The following is a 20225-nucleotide window of genomic DNA, read 5'->3' as shown; positions in this document are numbered from 1 at the left end:
GAGCGTTACGCAGATGTTTTAGGGTGAAGTGATTTATTTAGGGTCGCGCGTCAAGTGCGCCAATTGTGGTGGCAATCACACCAGCAACTACCGGGGATGTGACGCATGGAAATTGAAACTTTAAGGTATAGCGTAGAAGAAACCTTTCTCAACGAAGCATCAGAAAGAACACCTCTCTGTTCGTAAAGTGTTTTGCTGTGCGATAAACCGTGACCTCAGCCCAGACCACCGCTCGCTCGCCCGCGTCGTTGAAAGTCGTCGTCGGATCTTCCCTGGAAGACGTGTGTGGAGTAGGGAGGGGGTGAACACCTTTTTGAAACTTACACGCTTGGTTGCGCCCTCTTCAAACTGTCTGTGACTTATGTTACCGGGCCCTTCGTATGAATCATAACTGATTGTTGCCTTTTGTTTCTTCGCAGGGACTCAAGCTCAAAGATGTGCTGGAATATGAGGACGTGCTGCAGGAATGCAAATCACAAAACACAAAACTGCTCCAATAGTAAGTTGATACCTTGTTCTTCGTGTGGTGTTGGTTTAACTGTTTCCTTCTCGTTGTAGCTTAAACCGCACGGAAGTGTTCGACGAGCTGATAGACTTGGTCATCCAGGAGCCGCCGGAGGACCTCGAGGACCAGGTGCGCTTCCTGCACTCGAACATGGCGTGCGAGATCCTGACCAGCGACGTGCCCTCGTTCAAGACCCACCTGGTCGAGAACCAGAACTTTCTGAACAAACTGTACAGCTTCCTGCACCGGGATCCGCCGCTCAATCCGCTGCTGACGTCGTTCTTCTGCAAAACGTTCGGGATGCTCATATCAAAACGTAACGAACAAGATTATTTCTCTTATAAGTCAGTGTGCCTACAAGTATTAGAGTTTATCAAGTCTAGAAAAGGTTTCCTTACCACGATGCTGAAGCACTTTGGCAACCAGGTCATCACCGACCTGCTGCTCTGCTACATCACCGATATCGAAGACGCCGAGCTCAAGTCGGAGCTGTTGGAGGTAGGTTCGATCGAGGACTTGTGGGCGGGGTCGACGTAACCAAAATACTAATGAGCAATTCCAGCTCAAATCAGGAATTTTTCTGGTACTTTTGCACCCGACCCTCTCCGATTTCAATGAAACTTTGTAGACATGTTATCCTAGGCCTATATAAGCCATTTTTGTGTATAACAAACTTGTAGAAAATTGGACGGGCTTTCTGAAAAAAATACACTGAAGCAAAAATACACGCCATTTCTATGTGATTTCTTGATTTTTAAGTTTAAAACTTAAATTTCAGGGTGATGTCGCGATTTTTTTTCCTTCAAATTTTTTGAAGAAACAGCCTAAGGTGTTACAAAAAAAAAAAAATGTCGAAAAAAATTTTTTTTTGGTGGTTTTTGGCAATTTCTATATGACAGAGTTGGTTTTCAGTCTCGTAAATATTTTTACCGGAAAGCTCTTCTAATTTCCCATAAGTTTGCCTTTGACAGCTTTTCAATTTGACTCGTTTTAATATTTACGTAAGCTTATTTACTATCCAGGTTTCTACCACACTGAAAAAAAATGTTCTATTTTCAGTTATGAGCAATATAATCAAGCTTATATCTGTAAGCCCATACATTCAATTAAAATGTTGTCAAATACAAACTTATGGGAAATCAGACGAGCTTTCCGGCAAAAATATTTACGAGACTGAAAAACCAACTCTGTCATATAGAAATTGCCAAGAACCATCGAAAAACCTATTTTTTCGACATTTTTATTTTTAGATCGCTGTATCTTCCTAAGGATTGGACATAGGACAATTGTCAATATGGAGTTTTTTATGTAAAATTGTCTGGGAAACCGATTCCCACTATCGGTTTTCAAAAAATTTGACGTTTAGATCACTTAAAAAAAAAAACAGTTTTAGTAAATGTTTTTTGTATTTTTTCAGGAAAGACATACCATCCTGCATTTTTCGTCAGTCTTTTTGTAACATCTTAGGCTATGTCTCCAAAAATTTCGAAAGAAAAAAAATCGTGACATCACCCTGAAATTTAACTTTAAAACAAAAAAATCAAGAAATCTCATAGAAATGGCGTGTATTTTTGTTTCAGTGCAGCCCGTCCAATTTCCTACAAGTTTGTCTTTGACCACTTTTTGATACGATGCAACGGCTTCGAGATACAGTAATTTTCAAATTGCAAAATACAAAAAAAAAATAACTTACGCCCTTCTCAAATGTTATTTTCGAGTACTATTGGCTCCATATACATAAAAATGGCTTATATAGGCCTAGGAAAAGTACCAGAAAAATTCCTGGTTTGAGCTGGAATAACTCTAATAACAATGTTCTATCTCCCTTTTTCCACAGTGGCTTAACGAGCAAAACCTGATTGCCGCAATCATCAACCTGCTAAAGTTACCAGGCGAAACGCAGAAACACAACAATGTCGCACAATTTTTAATCGAACTTATCAAGATAGGCAGATGCAAACGACAGAACGAGAGACAAGACAAAGGTAAGCCACGCCCCTTCTCCTTCCACCACTCAAAGAGAGTCCTTTTTGTTTCATGTAGGTATTGATGAGTGTGTGGCTTTTTTAGTACCTTTATCACTGTTGCTATCATTGTGCAATTTGTACCATAACCATTGTGTGTGAGTGTGTTATATGTGTCAATAACTATCCTAAAACGACCCAGGAGACAACATAACACACACACAAACATTCATTTTCACCTCTTTAAATTGATATAAAAATTCAAAATTTAGATTCCCACCAAAAAAACATTACAACAATTTGGATACTCTTTTTCCTTTTCTCTTTCTTTCCCCCCGGTCTGAATCAATAAATAAACAAACTCACCAAATCGCGCCAACAAACCACTACCCTAAATCAATCAAAAATCGCTCAAATAAAAACGAAAAAAAAAAACCGCCACTTTCGCCTCCAAAGGCAGCAGCTACAAGCTGCACTCGACCTGCAAACGGATCGACAGTTTCAAGTCGAAAATTCTGCCCGCGGAGTTGAAGAAAACCGCACTTTTCAACTTTAACCTTAGCGACACCATTCCGACCATTCTCGGCAAGATCTCCTCCCACTTTCAAGGTAAATCCTGGCGGCTGTTGATTTCTGCTCTCTCTGCTCTTCTTTCGTCTTCTTCATTGTTTAGTTCGTTCTTTCTTGTGTTTTTGTTTTGTTAGTGGCTGCGTACGAGCGTAACTCGTGACGTGTGTATCGTTGTAAGCTCGAGTTGTTTCTTTTTATAATTTTTACTTTATTTTTGTTTTGCTCTTTTTCTCATTTTTTAAAACTAGGAAATTGGCAGAATATTGCGATTTTTTGTTGTTGTACTGTATAAGCTCCTCCCATTTTGAGATGAACATAGTAAGCTCCTCCTACTGCAAAACGGAAAATTAGGCTCCTCCCATCTATATTTATTGAAAACTTATAACTCACTTGAATTTGGATGAAAACTTGTCCGTCATTAGTTTTTTTTCCATACAATATTGCGGGATTATCATACAAAATAAAAACGAAGTTGACTTTATAGCTGTCGGTCACCATTGCTAGTACCAACCACTAGTGTCTTTCTTTTTATCTACAAGGACTTCGCCGCCCTGGGCTCCTAAGTGAATGAAAGTATGGCACGGAGCGACGGCGCCGAATACCCATATTTACACAAAGAATTTTAGAGCGCCCGCCGCGGGATTCGAACCGGCGACCTCTGGATTGTGAGTCCAGTGCGCGGTCCGATTAATCCACACGGGTGGGACGATCATACAAAATGGGCTTGTTAATCTGAAAATTAAAAATAAATATGTCTTGACAAGGAATATTCTGGTCGATTTGGCGTCTTCGACAAAGTTGTAGGTTATGATTCTGAAAAAATGATACCTGTAAAAAATATCCGATCCGATTATTTCAATTTTTATAGTTGAGCAATTCTCTACCAAAACCGGAAATGGATTTTATTTGTAATTTTTTGATTTGGCTCAATTTTTGTGGGGGCCTTCCCTGAGACCAAATAAGCTATTTTGTGTCATTGGTTCACCCATACAAGTCTCCATACAATTTTGGCTGCTGTCCATACAAAAATGGTATGTAAATATTCAAACAGCTGTAACTTTTGAGTGAATTTTCTGATCAATTTGGTGTCTTCGGCAAAGTTGTAGGTATTGTTGAGGGGCCAAACATTGAATATTACGCCCATTTAAAATGTTAGTCTTGATTTATTTTTTTTCAAAATATTTTTTTCGAAAAGATCGGAAAATTTCACGAATGTTTCATGTATTAACATTGAAAATCGGACCATTAGTTGCTGAGATATCGACATTAGAAAATGGTGTGTTGTTTTGGTGAGACTTAGAAAACTTCAATTTTCGTGTTTCTTTTTCTTAAAGCGGCTGTATCTCAGCAACCCGAGGTCCAATCTTCAATGTCTCTTAGACAATTTTATAGCAAATTTTCTGAACTTTTAAAAAAAAATATTTTTAGAAATGGTCGCTCATGGTCACTATTTTTAAAAATCGAAAAACTGCAAATATTTTGCTAAAATCAAACTTTCGGTGGCTATATCTTGAAAACGAAGCCCTTTATCAAAAAATTGTAAAGTAGTTTTCGATTGCAAATTCAATTTTGCATTAAAAAATAACTTCAAATTTGTTTTTGCATGAAATTTGGATTTTTTTTCCAAAAATCACTATTTTTCAAAAATTCATAACTTGGCGGCTTTGACCATGTTTCTCTATAGCTCAAAAGTTAGTTAGTCCCCTAAAACATATCAAAAAATCTCGAAAATCAAAAAATACGTATTTTGGGAAATTGAGTTTTAGTGAAAAAAAAGTTGATAAAAAAATCTTCAAATTTTTTTTTCCGTGTACCTATTTTTTTCTCAATTGTCCTCAACAATACCTACAACTTTGCCCAAGACACCAAATTGATCAGAAAATTCACTCAAAAGTTACAGCTGTTTGAATATTTACATACCATTTTTGTATGGACAGCAGCCAAAATTGTATGGAGACTTGTATGGGTGAACCAATGACACAAAATAGCTTATTTGGTCATAGGGAAGGCCCCCACAAAGTTTGAGTCAAATAAAAAAATACAAAAAATAAAAATGGTCGAAATCGGCCGATTTCGTAGAGAGTTGCTCAGTTGAAAAATTCTAAGTGCCCTTGTTTCTGGGGCACCAAAAGTTCATGCTTCCCCTTCGAGTTGAGCCTGCGCAGTTATTTTGTCAATAGTTGTAGGACAAAATCTTTGGATAATCGAATCACAAAAAGAAAAAATCTTGTATATGACCATTGTCCCGGGTCTGGGAATGTATTGAAAAAAATCTGGAAAAATGTAACATATAAAAATGTAACTATTCTTAATGGGAAAGCGGAGAAAATATGTGAATGAATTCAAAAGTTTGTCAAATTTAAATTATGTAATTAATTTTTCTGGCATTATCATTAAAATAAATAAATACTAAACTTTTCGTTTTTAAATTAAGTTCGTTCAGTTTAATCAACAAGCTGTTCATAATTGAAAGAAAAAAAAATCTGTAAAAATCTGGCACAGATAATGATTAATCTTTATTCTGTCTGACTCTGGAATTCCCAGGTTTATTTAGAAACCTGGCAACTCTGAGTATTGTATTATATCTTACTCTATTACCTATGTATTAAGAGCCGGTCTACCAAAGTGTCATGGTAGAACTGTCAGTCAGAGCAGTGCTACCAATAATGTCCAAGTCTATTTCAGGACCATGAGCCCACATGTCGTTCCCTTTGTAATTCAATCAACTATTCAAATTTGACTAAAATTGGGACATTGCAGAAAATTTTCTTAAGCAGGTATTCGACTATGAGAAACAAACAAACTAATACTTTTTAGCGTATAAGTTTGCCAAACTCGCAAACAACTCAAAATATTATGCAGGCTGACGTTTCTGAAAACTGTCAAAAAGTGCGAGTTTGTTTGTTTGTCATAGTTTAATATCTGCTTTAGCTTTTCGATAATAATTATAGCAAGGGTGCTTTTCCTTCAAAGAATATTTTCAATTCGCCAAAATTTTTGCCAAAAATGCATGTAGCTTCAATACGATGGTGGCAAATGGGCAGTATTCATGATTGCTGAGAGTCGCAGGACTCTCGCCCTTTGCTATTAGTAAGTATCCAGCAAAGCAAAGGGTATAGCATGCATTTGATACTGTCAACTCCCATTCGGCTGTGTTCTCGTCGCTGTCATGTTGTAAACTGGAGCCGAGGGAGGTCCTGTTGTGAATTCTAGTTGGAGGTGATCCGAAGATCATTGAAGAAGGTAGAATTCGCCATCACCCAAGACACGAAGGCACGAAGGATAGACCATGTCTTGGGGGGTGAAAGGATGATAGGATTTAGTGATAATACCACAATTTAATATTGGTCTTTCTCTCTTATTTCAGACAAAATGTCTGGTCCGAATCCAAGCTGTTGCAGAAATCTTCCACTATACAAAATGGGGTCTTCCTTCTATCATTTCCTGTATTTTGAAAAAGGTGATGCGCCGAATGTGGACATATAGTTTATCACACTTACTCCATATGGTGTGAACGTGAAATGCTGTATGTTTGCAATTGGTGCATTGGCTATTTTCAAAACAAGCTAGATTTTTCCTATTATTTTAAGATAAAATTTAGTAAAATCTACCTATCTATTTTTTGTTATTGCTATAACTTGTCCCTTACTTCACAAACTTTAAGTACTCTATTCTTCAATCTTGGAATCGCAATACATTATTGTAGAAATGTAACTGCTGAAAAAATTGGTAAGAAATTTGGGCATAACTGTTATTAATATGATTAAAGGTACGTTCAATATGTTTTATTATATATGTTAACTATTCAAGTTGTTTGTCTTGTCCCATATGTCACAACTTCAGTTGTTTTCTCGAAAACTTCTCGTTACAAGTCAGTAGTTCTGTCTAGTTGCAAAATAAGGTTTCTTTATTCTTTCTTTCTGTGTTAGTATGTTATTCAATGTTCGATTTTATTTTACATTGTACTTATCCCATTTTTTCTCTTTTTCTCTTTCATGTACCTTGCGAGCATACGATGACCGAAAAAGTCATTGTATAAGCCAACACACGTGTATTTTTCACAAAGCCGCGAAACAGAACAAGTATTTTTATAAGTGTGTGAATAACAATCGGTCGTTGAAGCTCAAAAAATGTGAGAACAATATCGCGTCGTGGTTAAGTGATAATAAGGCGAAGAAAGTAGACGACGATTCCGCATGAAGAATATAGCGGAAATTAGGTGTTAATTGCACAATGGATGAAGGTTTGAAGTTGACACTGTCAAAAGGGAATGGTAAGATGCAATAGTAATATTGCTAGGTTTGATAGTGTCAAAAGGTAAGATCAAGGAACAAGGATTATATGAACCTATATTGTCATAATTATTGTATTCACTGAAAATTCTATCCACTTTCTACCCCCAATGTGTCCTGCACTGGGGGTGCCTGGGGTAACTTCGAGTTGACCTGGGCCGCCCGAGGAATTATGTCGTAGGTGGTTCGTGTACTTCTCACTCACCTCTCCTCGCGGCAAGGTTTTCCGTAGGTCTACACTCGTACATGCAACATGGGACAGCATGAATCTTCAGCTGAAGCCGGACGAATGTATTCCGAAATTACAGAATTACAGAAAATGCATGTAGCTTCAATACGATGTAGTTTCTTTAAAAAAATGTGAAGTTTGAATTTGTATTTAACAGGGTGGCCACTCGGAAAAAGTCTTAAACTCGCAAAAATCCGCAAAAAACAATTGGGATATAGTTTGGATTCTCAAGTATAGGCAGCGTTCTTTTATTACGTAACGCAAAAAATAGGATTTTTGGAAAATTATTTTCTATCTTGACATTCAATTCGATTAACCTCAATTTGTTTTAAGCACTTAAAAACAAATTTAAGGTTCCTTCCACTATTTTAATTGTTTCATTGTTAATCAATTAATTGGAAACTTTTTTAAACAATACAGTTGGCAAAATTTTATTCTTTGACAAAATTTCAACTAATTGATATATTTTTTCAGTTTATAGATTTAAATAACCTAACTAATTTCTGTCTTAAGATTTTTATTAGTTTGGGTAATTTTTTTTTGATAAAGGTTGATTTTCATTTATCGAAAAAAAAGTTGACTAGCAAACGTTTCTCTGATTCAATGAAAAACTGTATTTTTTTTCTTTTTGAAAATATATAAAAAATATTGAAATTTGATTGAAACTGTAAAAAGGACAAACTAGTTTTTGAATATAGGCCATTTCAAATAATTTTAAAGAGTCTCCTAAACAATTTTGCATATGGTTAGAGGTGAAGTTCGCATTTAACTGGACTTTTTTTTATACATTTGTTGTTATGTTTCTATTTTTCCTGAAGCTATTATTTTTTTAAATTTATTTAGAAATTATGTTCGGTGATAAGTAGGTGTTAACTTTTTCATAAGCAGTTTTTGCAATTATTTTATGGGAGAAAAAATCGAGGTTCAATAAAAGTCTAGAAAAGGTCGGGAACTCGAAAATGGGATTTGAGTGGCCCCTCTGATCAAAAAAAGTAATTTTAAATAATGTACTATGAATTTTAAAATGTTATACTCGATATTGTCCAAAAATCATTTGTTTTCAAAAATTTAAAACTCCGGTACCAGATAATTTTAAAAAATATAATTAAAAAATACGTATTTTGAAAATTTTACCTTTAGTCATTTAAAGTAAAATAAAAAAATACGGAATTGATTTTTCCGTAATACTTTTTTCTGAATAGTTCTAATAATTAACTACAACTTTGCTGAAAATACCAAATCGATCAGCAATTGAAACATCACCATCTTTATTGAGGCCAGCCCTACTGCGTAAAGTTTACAGTAGAAAAGATTCTTTGAACTTTAAAATCAACAACAAAACATCTTATGTGGACAGTTGTTGTTAACTCCAAAATTAGATCTTTAGAAACGGTTCCCGATTGATATCTTGTAGCGTGTCTTTGATTTTGATTTGTGTAGTGATTTGTTGTGTTGCATAAAAAAAAAACTTGCAAAAGAGCACGTAAGCCGTGTTAATTTGACTCTAGCGTTGAATATTTTGGTTTGTTTCTTTTAAAATAAATGCGATTTTTCTTATTCTAAGTTGCAAATAGTTTGTAATGTAGTGTCATTAGAATTTCTGGTTACGTTACCATGTTACAAACTTTTCGTTTTGTTTTGTTTTATTTTCCAGTAACATCCGATCCAATACTGGACACGCTGGAGAACGAAGCCACCACCCAGATGCTGCTGGACATCATCCTGAAGGAAAACAACGAGGAAAGCGTCATCGTGGCCGGCATCCGGATCATTCTGCGGCTGCTGGAGAACACGATCATGTACGGTTGCTCCGTGTGGAATTCGATTTGCAATAATTACGTTTCGCATTTTTCGTTTGTTAGACAAGAACCGGTGTCCGACACCGCCCTCCAGATGGTCATCGACGCCGAGAAGGAGCACCATGACACCGTCGTGCTACGCTTAGTCAACGTAATACACCCGAGAATGCTTGAGTTTATCACCATTTTAACGAATCCGCCTCAGGTGCGTCTCTCTAAGGACTCGTTTTCAAGACTATTGCTGAATATCCGTTTTCGATTGCAGAAACCCGACGTAATAACCACGGTCGGAGTACTTTCACCACCTCTAGGAAATGTGAGACTTCAGATTTGTAATTTATTTACAGTATTAATAGAAACAGAGAACAGTGATGTTATCAGGACGTTAGTATTTTGGTGGCGGTTTTATTTAGGGATTGTGTTGAAAATTTCTTCCTCTTGCAGAATATGCGGAACAGATTTTTATAGTACATTGCTCAACCTTTTTAAGCAATATTGTTGGAACAATTTTTTGCACAGTCAGGCCAAGGTGTGCGTCAACTATGCCATACAGTCGTTCGACCAGAAGGAGGGCGAAACCAAGCTGCTTACCTCGGATTTACAGCGACACGTGAGCTTTTTCATGTTTTTTTTTTCTGGTGACAAAAATTAACTATTTTATCCCTCAAAGATCATCTGCGATTGCAAGCTTGCCTCCCGCCTGGTAGACCTGTGGTACTACAACGAGGAGATGCAAAATCCGGCCCCGCCGCAACCACCGCCAGACGCGCCAGAGACGACAACGACGACGGCACCAACTTCCAACGCCGACGCCGACACCGATGTTACCTCCACCGAAGGGCCGACGGAGGAGACCGATTCCGCTGAGGAGCAGCAGGACCAACTGCCGCAACCGCCTCCGCCGCAGAAACGCCGCAAGTGCCGCCGGCTCGGTTACATGGGCCACCTGATCGAGATGTTCGAGGCGCTCGTCACGAACATGAACGTGTCGGAGGAGTTTTGTGCCTTAGTCGAAGCGTCCCTCGAGGGCGAGCCGGACGACGTGAAAGCCCGCTGGCGGCGCGTGATCGAGTCCGAGGGCGAAGGCGATGGCGCGGGTGAGGGTGCGGGCAAGAGTGCCGGTGAGCTGGCCACCATACTGGCCGTGCAGAAGCGATTCCTGGTGAGGAGCGGAGGGAGGTTGGTTTATGGGGGAAATCTAATTGGTTGCTCTGCTTTGGTTTCAGGCTGGTCACGATCCATATCAGAAGAAAGACTATTCGTCCGATGTTACCATTTTCCCCAAGGAAATTGAGAACAATCTTAAGGATTACATTCAGTAAGTTCCGTCCCGGCTTCTTCTCGAAGAAATAACTCCTAACCTCTGTCCCTTTTCCAGCAACACTGTGATGGATTTGAGCAGCATGAACGCGCTCAACAGCTCGTCGTTTGAGATGCTGGGCTTCACCAACACGGTCGAGCAGATGTCCAAGCTGATGTTCGACGAGGCTTGCCAAAGTTCGGTCAACGCATTTATGGACAGCGACATGTTCGGCGAGGACGAGGACGACGACGGGACGGAGGGCGCGGACGAGGCGCGTAACTTTTACACCGGCCGAGGCCGCATTCTTGCCCAGAGTGACGACCCGGAGGGGAGTGGTGTCGAGGGCGGTGGCGGTGGCGCTCACCGGCCGTTCGATGACGATCTCAAGAACGCGATTGACCTGTTTATCAACAAGAGCGCCTGGCCGTCCTCGGTGGGTGTGGCCGACGTGGACGAGGACAACACAGACCCGTGGGGAACCAGCCACCAGCAGGACCAGCAGCAGCACGAAGGGATGGATGCGACGGTCGATGGCATTACGGACGCGTGGGCCAACTTTGGCTCGGACGGGTTCGCCGACTTTGATTCTCACTTTACGGACTTTACGTCGGCTCCACCTGGTGGCGACCCGCAGCAGCAGCAGCAGCAGGACTCGTCCAAGGCTTTCTTCGACAACAATGAAAACATTGCCTTTGATAACAGCAACAACGATGATCCGTTTGCAACGGCAGCGCAGGCCACTGAGTTCAACGCGGAGGACGCCGCGGTGGCCAGCAGCGTGGTGGTAACGGCTGCCAACAATGAACAATCCGACGATGCTAAGAACAGTAACGTAAATGTGCCATTATCCGTACCGGTTGAAGAGATCACCAGCAGCAGTTGTCCAACAATGGCGACCACGATGGAGCAACTGGCCAACGAAATTTCCAGCATGGCATTGGGCGGGGGCAGTACCCGGATCGTCGACGACGATGACGACGGGCTGAAGACGGTGACGACCAACGGACCAACGGCAATGGCCGAGGAGGATAAGCTGGAGATGCCGGAGATTTTGGAGGTCGTCCCGATTGAAAGGTAGGAGTCGCGAGATAAATCTAAATTTAAAGAAAAAAAACATGTTGGTTCTTTTTTTGTAATTTCTCGGGTTAGTTTTCAAAATGTCGTAAGTGCCAGTTGTACACAAACATATTTTTTGGCACAGTTGCACACTTCTAATGCGCTACATAATAACGTTCTAATCGAGCATAAATTAAAAAAAAAAAATCACAAAATGTCGCCCGCATGTAATAGTTCGAATGTGTTTTTTTTACAGTTATGATTGGAATGTAATAAAAATAAGTATGACAAAAATTTCAAAAAAAAAGATTAAACTCCCAAACATTTTAAATTGTTTTAGTACCTATTTTAAAATTTCCAAAAAAAAATAAAATACTTAACATTTTTATTTTTTTAAATTTCAAAAACTTTTTGAAATTCCAAAAAAAATATTAAAACTTTTAAAATTTCCTAATTTATACAAATTATTTTTTCAATTTTAAGACAATTCAATTTTTTTTATTTTAAAGCTTTAAATTTTGTAAAATTTGTAAAATTTGTAAAATTTGTAAAATTTGTAAAATTTGTAAAATTTGTAAAATTTGTAAAATTTGTAAAATTTGTAAAATTTGTAAAATTTGTAAAATTTGTAAAAATTGTAAAATTTGTAAAATTTGTAAAATTTGTAAAATTTGTAAAATTTGTAAAATTTGTAAAATTTGTAAAATTTGTAAAATTTGTAAAATTTGTAAAATTTGTAAAATTTGTAAAATTTGTAAAATTTGTAAAATTTGTATTTTTTGTAAAATTTGTAAAATTTGTAAAATTTGTTAAATTTGTAAAATTTTTAAAGTTTGTAAAATTTGTAAAATTTTTAAGATTTGTAAAATTTGCAAAATTTGCTAAATATGTAAAATTTGCAAAATATGTAAAATTTGCAAAATATGTAAAATTTGCAAAATATGTAAAATTTGCAGAATATGTAAAATTTGCTAAATATGTAAAATTTGCTAAATATGTAAAATTTGCTAAATATGTAAAATTTGCTAAATATGTAAAATTTGCAAAATTTGTAAAATTTGCAAAATTTGTAAAATTTGTAATTTTTTTAAAATTTGTAAAATTTGAAAAAAATTGTAAAATTTGTAAAATTTGCAAAATTTGTAAAATTTGTAAAATTTGTAAAATTTGTAAAATTTGTAAAATTTGGTGTGTATGCAAAATTTGACAAAACAAATAAAATTTGTAAATAAATGTATTAAATTAGATAACATTGGATCAGATTAAAAATCTGTATTTTTTTTTGAATATGTATTGCGCAATTCTCACTACCTTGGACTTCGCACTAAATTATTGCTATCGATCGCACTATCGCGACTTGTCAAACTGGCTTGGGAAATTTTAATTTTCTAAATAAATGATCAAAGCGAGCCGATGTTGCTCACCTGTCAATCGCAATTTTAAAGTGCGAATGTCCAGTTTGGTGGAAACTGCGACTGGAAATGTAAATAAACAACTGCTGGTTGCCTAGCTTTTGGAAATTTTGTTGTCAAAAGTGCGAGAGAAAAGTGCGGGCCAAATCCAAGTTACAGTGCAAGGATCAATAAAAGCTTTTATTTTTTTAAGTTTTATTAAATTTAAACTCTCTTAAATTTATAAAATTGATAAAATTGATAAAATCTTATAAAATCTTATAAAATTTAAAAAAAATTAAAAAATCTTTGATTTATAAAATTTATAAAATTTATAAAATTTATAAAATTTATAAAATTTATAAAATTTATAAAAATTATAAAATTTATAAAAATTATAAAATTTATAAAATTTATAAAATTTATAAAATTTATAAAATTTATAAAATTTATAAAATTTATAAAATTTATAAAATTTATAAAATTTATAAAATTTATAAAATTTATAAAATTTATAAAATTTATAAAATTTATAAAATTTATAAAATTTATAAAATTTATAAAATTTATAAAATTTATAAAATTTATAAAATTTATAAAATTTATAAAATTTATAAAATTTATAAAATTTATAAAATTTATAAAATTTATAAAATTTATAAAATTTATGAAATTTATAAAATTTATAAAATTTATAAAATTGATAAAATTTATAAAATTTATAAAATTTATAAAATTTATAAAATTTATAAAATTTATAAAATTTATAAAATTTATAAAATTTATAAAATTTATAAAATTTATAAAATTTATAAAATTTATAAAATTTATAAAATTTATAAAATTTATAAAATTTATAAAATTTATAAAATTTATAAAATTTATAAAATTTATAAAATTTATAAAATTTATAAAATTTATAAAATTTATAAAATTTATAAAATTTATAAAATTTATAAAATTTATAAAATTTATAAAATTTATGAAATTTATAAAATTTATAAAATTTATAAAATTTATAAAATTTATAAAATTTATAAAATTTATAAAATTTATAAAATTTATAAAATTTATAAAATTTATAAAATTTATAAAATTTATAAAATTTATAAAATTTATAAAATTTATAAAATTTATAAAATTTATAAAATTTATAAAATTTATAAAATTTATAAAATTTATAAAATTTTTAATTTTTTTTTATAATTTCCAAAATTTGTTTTTTTTTGCATTTTTTAAAGTTTTGATAATTTCTGGAAAGCCAATGTGTTCTATGTTTTGAAAGTTTACAATTTTGTAAAATTTGTAAAATTTGTAAAATTTGTAAAATTTGTAAAATTTGTAAAATTTGTAAAATTTGTAAAATTTGTAAAATTTGTAAAATTTGTAAAATTTGTAAAATTTGTAAAATTTGTATTTTTTGTAAAATTTGTAAAATTTGTAAAATTTGTTAAATTTGTAAAATTTTTAAAGTTTGTAAAATTTGTAAAATTTTTAAGATTTGTAAAATTTGCAAAATTTGCTAAATATGTAAAATTTGCAAAATATGTAAAATTTGCAAAATATGTAAAATTTGCAAAATATGTAAAATTTGCAGAATATGTAAAATTTGCTAAATATGTAAAATTTGCTAAATATGTAAAATTTGCTAAATATGTAAAATTTGCTAAATATGTAAAATTTGCAAAATTTGTAAAATTTGCAAAATTTGTAAAATTTGTAATTTTTTTAAAATTTGTAAAATTTGAAAAAAATTGTAAAATTTGTAAAATTTGCAAAATTTGTAAAATTTGTAAAATTTGTAAAATTTGTAAAATTTGTAAAATTTGGTGTGTATGCAAAATTTGACAAAACAAATAAAATTTGTAAATAAATGTATTAAATTAGATAACATTGGATCAGATTAAAAATCTGTATTTTTTTTTGAATATGTATTGCGCAATTCTCACTACCTTGGACTTCGCACTAAATTATTGCTATCGATCGCATTATCGCGACTTGTCAAACTGGCTTGGGAAATTTTAATTTTCTAAATAAATGATCAAAGCGAGCCGATGTTGCTCACCTGTCAATCGCAATTTTAAAGTGCGAATGTCCAGTTTGGTGGAAACTGCGACTGGAAATGTAAATAAACAACTGCTGGTTGCCTAGCTTTTGGAAATTTTGTTGTCAAAAGTGCGAGAGAAAAGTGCGGGCCAAATCCAAGTTACAGTGCAAGGATCAATAAAAGCTTTTATTTTTTTAAGTTTTATTAAATTTAAACTCTCTTAAATTTATAAAATTGATAAAATTGATAAAATCTTATAAAATCTTATAAAATTTAAAAAAATTTAAAAAATCTTTGATTTAAAATTTATAAAATTTCTGAAATTTATAAAATTTAGAAAGTTTATAAAATTCATAAAATTTATAAAATTTATAAAATTTATAAAATTTATAAAATTTATAAAATTTATAAAATTTATAAAATTTATAAAATTTATAAAATTTATAAAATTTATAAAATTTATAAAATTTATAAAATTTATAAAATTTATAAAATTTATAAAATTTATAAAATTTATAAAATTTATAAAATTTATAAAATTTATAAAATTTATAAAATTTATAAAATTTATAAAATTTATAAAATTTATAAAATTTATAAAATTTATAAAATTTATAAAATTTATAAAATTTATAAAATTTATAAAATTTATAAAATTTATAAAATTTATAAAATTTATAAAATTTATAAAATTTATAAAATTTATAAAATTTATAAAATTTATAAAATTTATAAAATTTATAAAATTTATAAAATTTATAAAATTTATAAAATTTATAAAATTTATAAAATTTATAAAATTTATAAAATTTATAAAATTTATAAAATTTATAAAATTTATAAAATTTATAAAATTTATAAAATTTATAAAATTTATAAAATTTATAAAATTTATAAAATTTATAATTTTTTTTTATAATTTCCAAAATTTGATGTTTTTTTTGCATTTTTTAAAGTTTTTATAATTTCTGGAAAGCCAAAGTGTTCAATGTTTTGAAAGTTTACAATTTTTTATTTGATTTTTTAATAGCATTAAAAAAATGAAAATTTAAAATCAAGGAGTTAAAAATAATAAAAAATTTAAATAAAACAAAATAGAAAATACAGATTACTAGTTGGTAATAAAGCCGGTGTAAATTTTGTTCAATTTTAGGCAAATATTTTTTTTTATTTAAAAATATTTCAAAAACTAATGAAAAATTTCATAACTTTCTAAAAGCTTAAAAAAATGAAATTGAAAAAAAAATTAAAATCTATTTCTAATTTTTTTTTACATTTTTCAAAGTTTCTATAATTTTTGAAAAATCAAACATGTTTATTTAATTTTTTTTATTTGATTTTTTATGATATCAAAAAAAAACTAAAATTTCAAAATTATCAACAAATCACAGATAAAACGAAGTATTTTCCTAAGTTTCGATCGTCTTCGGATAATCGATTATAGTAAAATTCAAGAAGTTTATTGCCTATTGAACTTCAAAATGCATTTTTTCATATTTTTTTTCAATTTATTTTTGAAATTTTCCCAAGGCCTGCGGATAATCAACTGCATCTGTGATTCAAAAATTTGAATTTTTCTTTTTTCTGATGACGGCTATACATTTAATTTAAAGTATTTATCCTATTTTTTAATTTTTTTTTTATAAAATAAAATAAAACTAAATTTAAAATTGCATGTCCATTTTTTTTAAGTATCACACTGCCGTTCTACGCATAATTGTCCCATGTCAGTTTTTGACGATTTTGACTTTATGCCATTTTTAAGTTTAGTCTGATGTGTACTTTAAGAAAAACACATAAAATCTGGTACTTTGTTCGGAAACTCATCAAAAACAACACCAAGTCTGTTTGTCCCATCGTTGAACTTCTACGCATAATTGTCCCACCAAGTATTTTCTTACACGGAATCATTAGTTTTACTAAGCATTATGCCTTGTTTACCTGTTGTATAGCAAGAGGATCACAAATAAGGGTGATAAACTGCTAACTGGGGTGATTAGGGACACACAGGGCGAATAGGAACCTACGGGACAATTATGCGTAGAAACACAGAAATCGGTCGAAAAATTTCAATCGCATTTTTCTCAGTTGCACTTTTTTGAACATGGGACAGTTATGCGTAGAACGGCAGCATATCACATGTATAAATATTAAAAAGTTGAAGCTTCGAACACACATCTAAGTTTTCTCGATCGTTAGAGTTGTCCTAAGCGTGTTAGGGTGGTTAGAATAAAGCATTTAAGAACATAACTCAAAATTTCTTTTTGTAGAATAAATTATTGTATCACATTTAAAAAAAAGTATATAAAATGGGGCGTATGTCGATTACAATTTATTAAAGATAAAACTCCTCTCCACCTTCACAGCAACATAAACATCGATCCTCAGCAGCCAGAACAGCCGCAGCAAAACGACAATTCCGCCGCTGCCGAACAGCAAACAACTGTATCGGACGCAGCAGTTGCAGCAGCAGCAGCAGCTGACCTATCCACAACAACAGCAACAGCAACCAAGACTTTAAACAACCTCGTGCTTGCGGCACCGGAAGCCGTAATCAACAGCAGTAGCAGCAGTAGTAGTGACAACAGCACAGAGCAAATCCCAACCTCGACGTCAATTGATCCATCGAAGCTCCCGGCCCAAGTGCAGCAGCAGCAACCTCAACAATCACCCCAACCACCACCACCAACTGTGCCATTAGAGAATGGATCAGTTTAGACGGAGTTTGCAGCAGGTAAATAATAACAGAAAAGAAAGTACTAAGTTTAATTAATGCGAGTAACAAAAGTGTTGTAAGAAAATGAAAAATTACCCAAATAATATCGGGCTAGTGCTAGGCAGATTGAACAATTGTAAAACAGTTTGAGAGAAATTAAGTGAAACAAATTTGAGATGCTTCAAAAGCGAGATTATTTGTAGTGAAAAAGAAGTGCTTAGGCTGAACATTTTGAGCGGAAAGCGTAGCATATTTTTTATCGCAGCCAATTTTTTACACCACCAAAAATGCCGAAAGACTTTTTGTTCTAAAAAGAAAAGAGAATCGTTACGCAGCATCCTCACAGGATCTTGATCTATCTAGTTTCGTCGTCCCGTGTTTTTGTATTCGAGGAAGGTTCCGCCAGGGGGGCGGACTCTGGTGCTTGTTAGGCGGCGTGTGGTTTGACGACTTTGGAGGCTTTGCCCCCTCCCCACGAGAAGGGTGGATTGTTTCCATAGTGGTCAAGCCAGATCATCGATCGGAGAGGTCTTGAAGCGATGTGACTTGAAACTTGCAGTGCTTTTTGGGGGGAGAAGGACAGAAAACTTTCCTCGTCTGAAATAATAGCAATTTAGTTACTACTATTGTAAACTTTTTAATTATTTTTGTTTTATACACGAAGTAATTCAATTTAGATAAAAAAAGGAATAAAACCAACTAAAAAACAACAAGAACTCAATGTATTTTTATGCATAAATAAGCCAAAAACGCAGGAACAGTTGAGAGTGATGAACATAGCGAATGGAAATGTTGGACATTTACAAAAAATGAAAGCAATCATTTTTGTGTTGTTTTAGGAGAAGAAAAAAAAATCCACGAAAAACCAATGAAATGTCGCGAGAAAGAGAGAACGAGAGTGAGCGCGCGAGTGTGGATAAAACGTTGAAAAAAACACAAAGCTTCCGCCAAAACGAAAAAAAGAAAGATAAAAAAGCAAAAAAAAACACACACACACACACACGTTAAGATACGAGTTTAGTAGCACTAATTTTCCACTAAGGTAAGAGAAGCTGGCAGAATGAATGTTGAGCTAGGGAAACGCCTTTCTTCTTGTTTGCCAGTGCACACATACACACACAGTTTAGTTTGTAGTAAGCAAAAAATATGTTTGATTCGATTACGTTGACGTTCTACTTATAAGTTAAGGCTACAATTTAACCATATTATCAGTTCAAATCTTCGCGTCTTTACTTTATAAGCTTAGCTTAAGTTTGACTTTTGTTTTTGTACGCTTAATTCAGGGTTTGCGCTTTTCTTATTCTTTACCTAAGCTGATGATACGTACGTTGCCAAAATTGGTTTTGTTTTGTTTGCCCCCTTGAATCCACCACTAAATTGTTGCTCAATTTCAGTCCCGCAGTTGGCGGTTCTGCTCTTCTCTTTATGTTATTTCACATGTTCCTTCCCAGGCTTCCCAACAGGAAAAGCTTACGATTGCAAGAAGATGATGGAAGAGCCCAATTGACAATGTTAAGATACGAATGTTTGAACATATCTCGCTCGCCGTGCTTAGAATTTTGTTTTTATTATGTGCCCTACACCTTTTCAAAATCCCCTACATTTAGTTGTTAAAACGCTAACCAGAGAGAGAGGGAGAAAGAATGAAAGAGAGAGATTGGGAGACCAAAATCAGACAGCTGCGTTTCAGTGATAGCGATAGAACTTAAACAGATATAACAAAACTCACAAACATTCACACACAAACACATCCACAACAAACTACGACGAACTGCATTAAGTATATATATACACACACCCATACACCCTGTCTCCCTCCTTCCTACACTTACATACACAAACACACACAAGCATCTCTCGCCTAGAAGAGAACAGATAAAAAAACAAAAATGGTGCAATGTTCTGAAAAATATATATATGAATCAAATGTAAGCTAGTGCCACTTTCTAAAGTACCATGGAAATATAAATAAAGGAACGTGAACGTCCACACAAGCGAGTTGTTTTATTTTCTTTGAAGCAGCAATCCAACTACCAATTCTAGAGAAAAAAAAGTGCGATCATCGACAAATTGGGGCTCTTTTCATGTTATTTTATGTGTAAAAGTCGGGGTCAGTGGCAACTCAACTTGCTCTCTGTCTCTTTTATGTCCTTGTGAGGGGATTATCGATCCATCCGCGATGACATTTTATCTTTTTATTTTTATTCTTGTCTTTCTCCATAATTTTCACTGTTTTTTTCACACTAATTATCAGTCTTTGTGAGGGGATTCTGAGCTGGATTTGCTCTCCATCCGCATTGACCTTTTCTCTTCTATATATGGTTTTCCTTTATATTAGTACAGTCGACTCTCT

At 33.0% G+C, this 20225-nt stretch overlaps 1 protein-coding gene across 5 annotated transcripts in view; it reads left to right on the top strand.

Moving 5' to 3' along the window:
* Window positions 1–19762, top strand: part of LOC120427559 (uncharacterized) — a 34398-nt gene extending 14636 nt beyond the window's left edge. For 4 of the 5 annotated variants that reach the window (XM_052710344.1, XM_052710343.1, XM_052710345.1 and 1 more), the window contains 12 exons: window positions 420–499; window positions 559–1003; window positions 2343–2490; window positions 2926–3078; window positions 9215–9359; window positions 9423–9564; window positions 9625–9743; window positions 9804–9969; window positions 10030–10521; window positions 10586–10677; window positions 10738–11736; window positions 17523–19762. In XM_052710344.1, coding sequence (XP_052566304.1) covers window positions 420–499; window positions 559–1003; window positions 2343–2490; window positions 2926–3078; window positions 9215–9359; window positions 9423–9564; window positions 9625–9743; window positions 9804–9969; window positions 10030–10521; window positions 10586–10677; window positions 10738–11736; window positions 17523–17874 — 3333 coding nt within the window. In that variant the 3' untranslated portion in view covers window positions 17875–19762. The remainder of the gene's footprint in view (window positions 1–419; window positions 500–558; window positions 1004–2342; window positions 2491–2925; window positions 3079–9214; window positions 9360–9422; window positions 9565–9624; window positions 9744–9803; window positions 9970–10029; window positions 10522–10585; window positions 10678–10737; window positions 11737–17522) is intronic. The other variant, XM_039592433.2, reaches the window with a different exon arrangement.
* Window positions 19763–20225: the final 463 nt, after the last annotated feature.

The sequence above is a fragment of the Culex pipiens genome, chromosome 3 (genome assembly GCF_016801865.2).
Source record: "Culex pipiens pallens isolate TS chromosome 3, TS_CPP_V2, whole genome shotgun sequence".
Lineage (NCBI taxonomy): Eukaryota > Metazoa > Arthropoda > Insecta > Diptera > Culicidae > Culex > Culex pipiens.
Note: the sequence above shows the minus strand (reverse complement) of the source record. Positions and strands in the feature narration are given on the sequence as shown.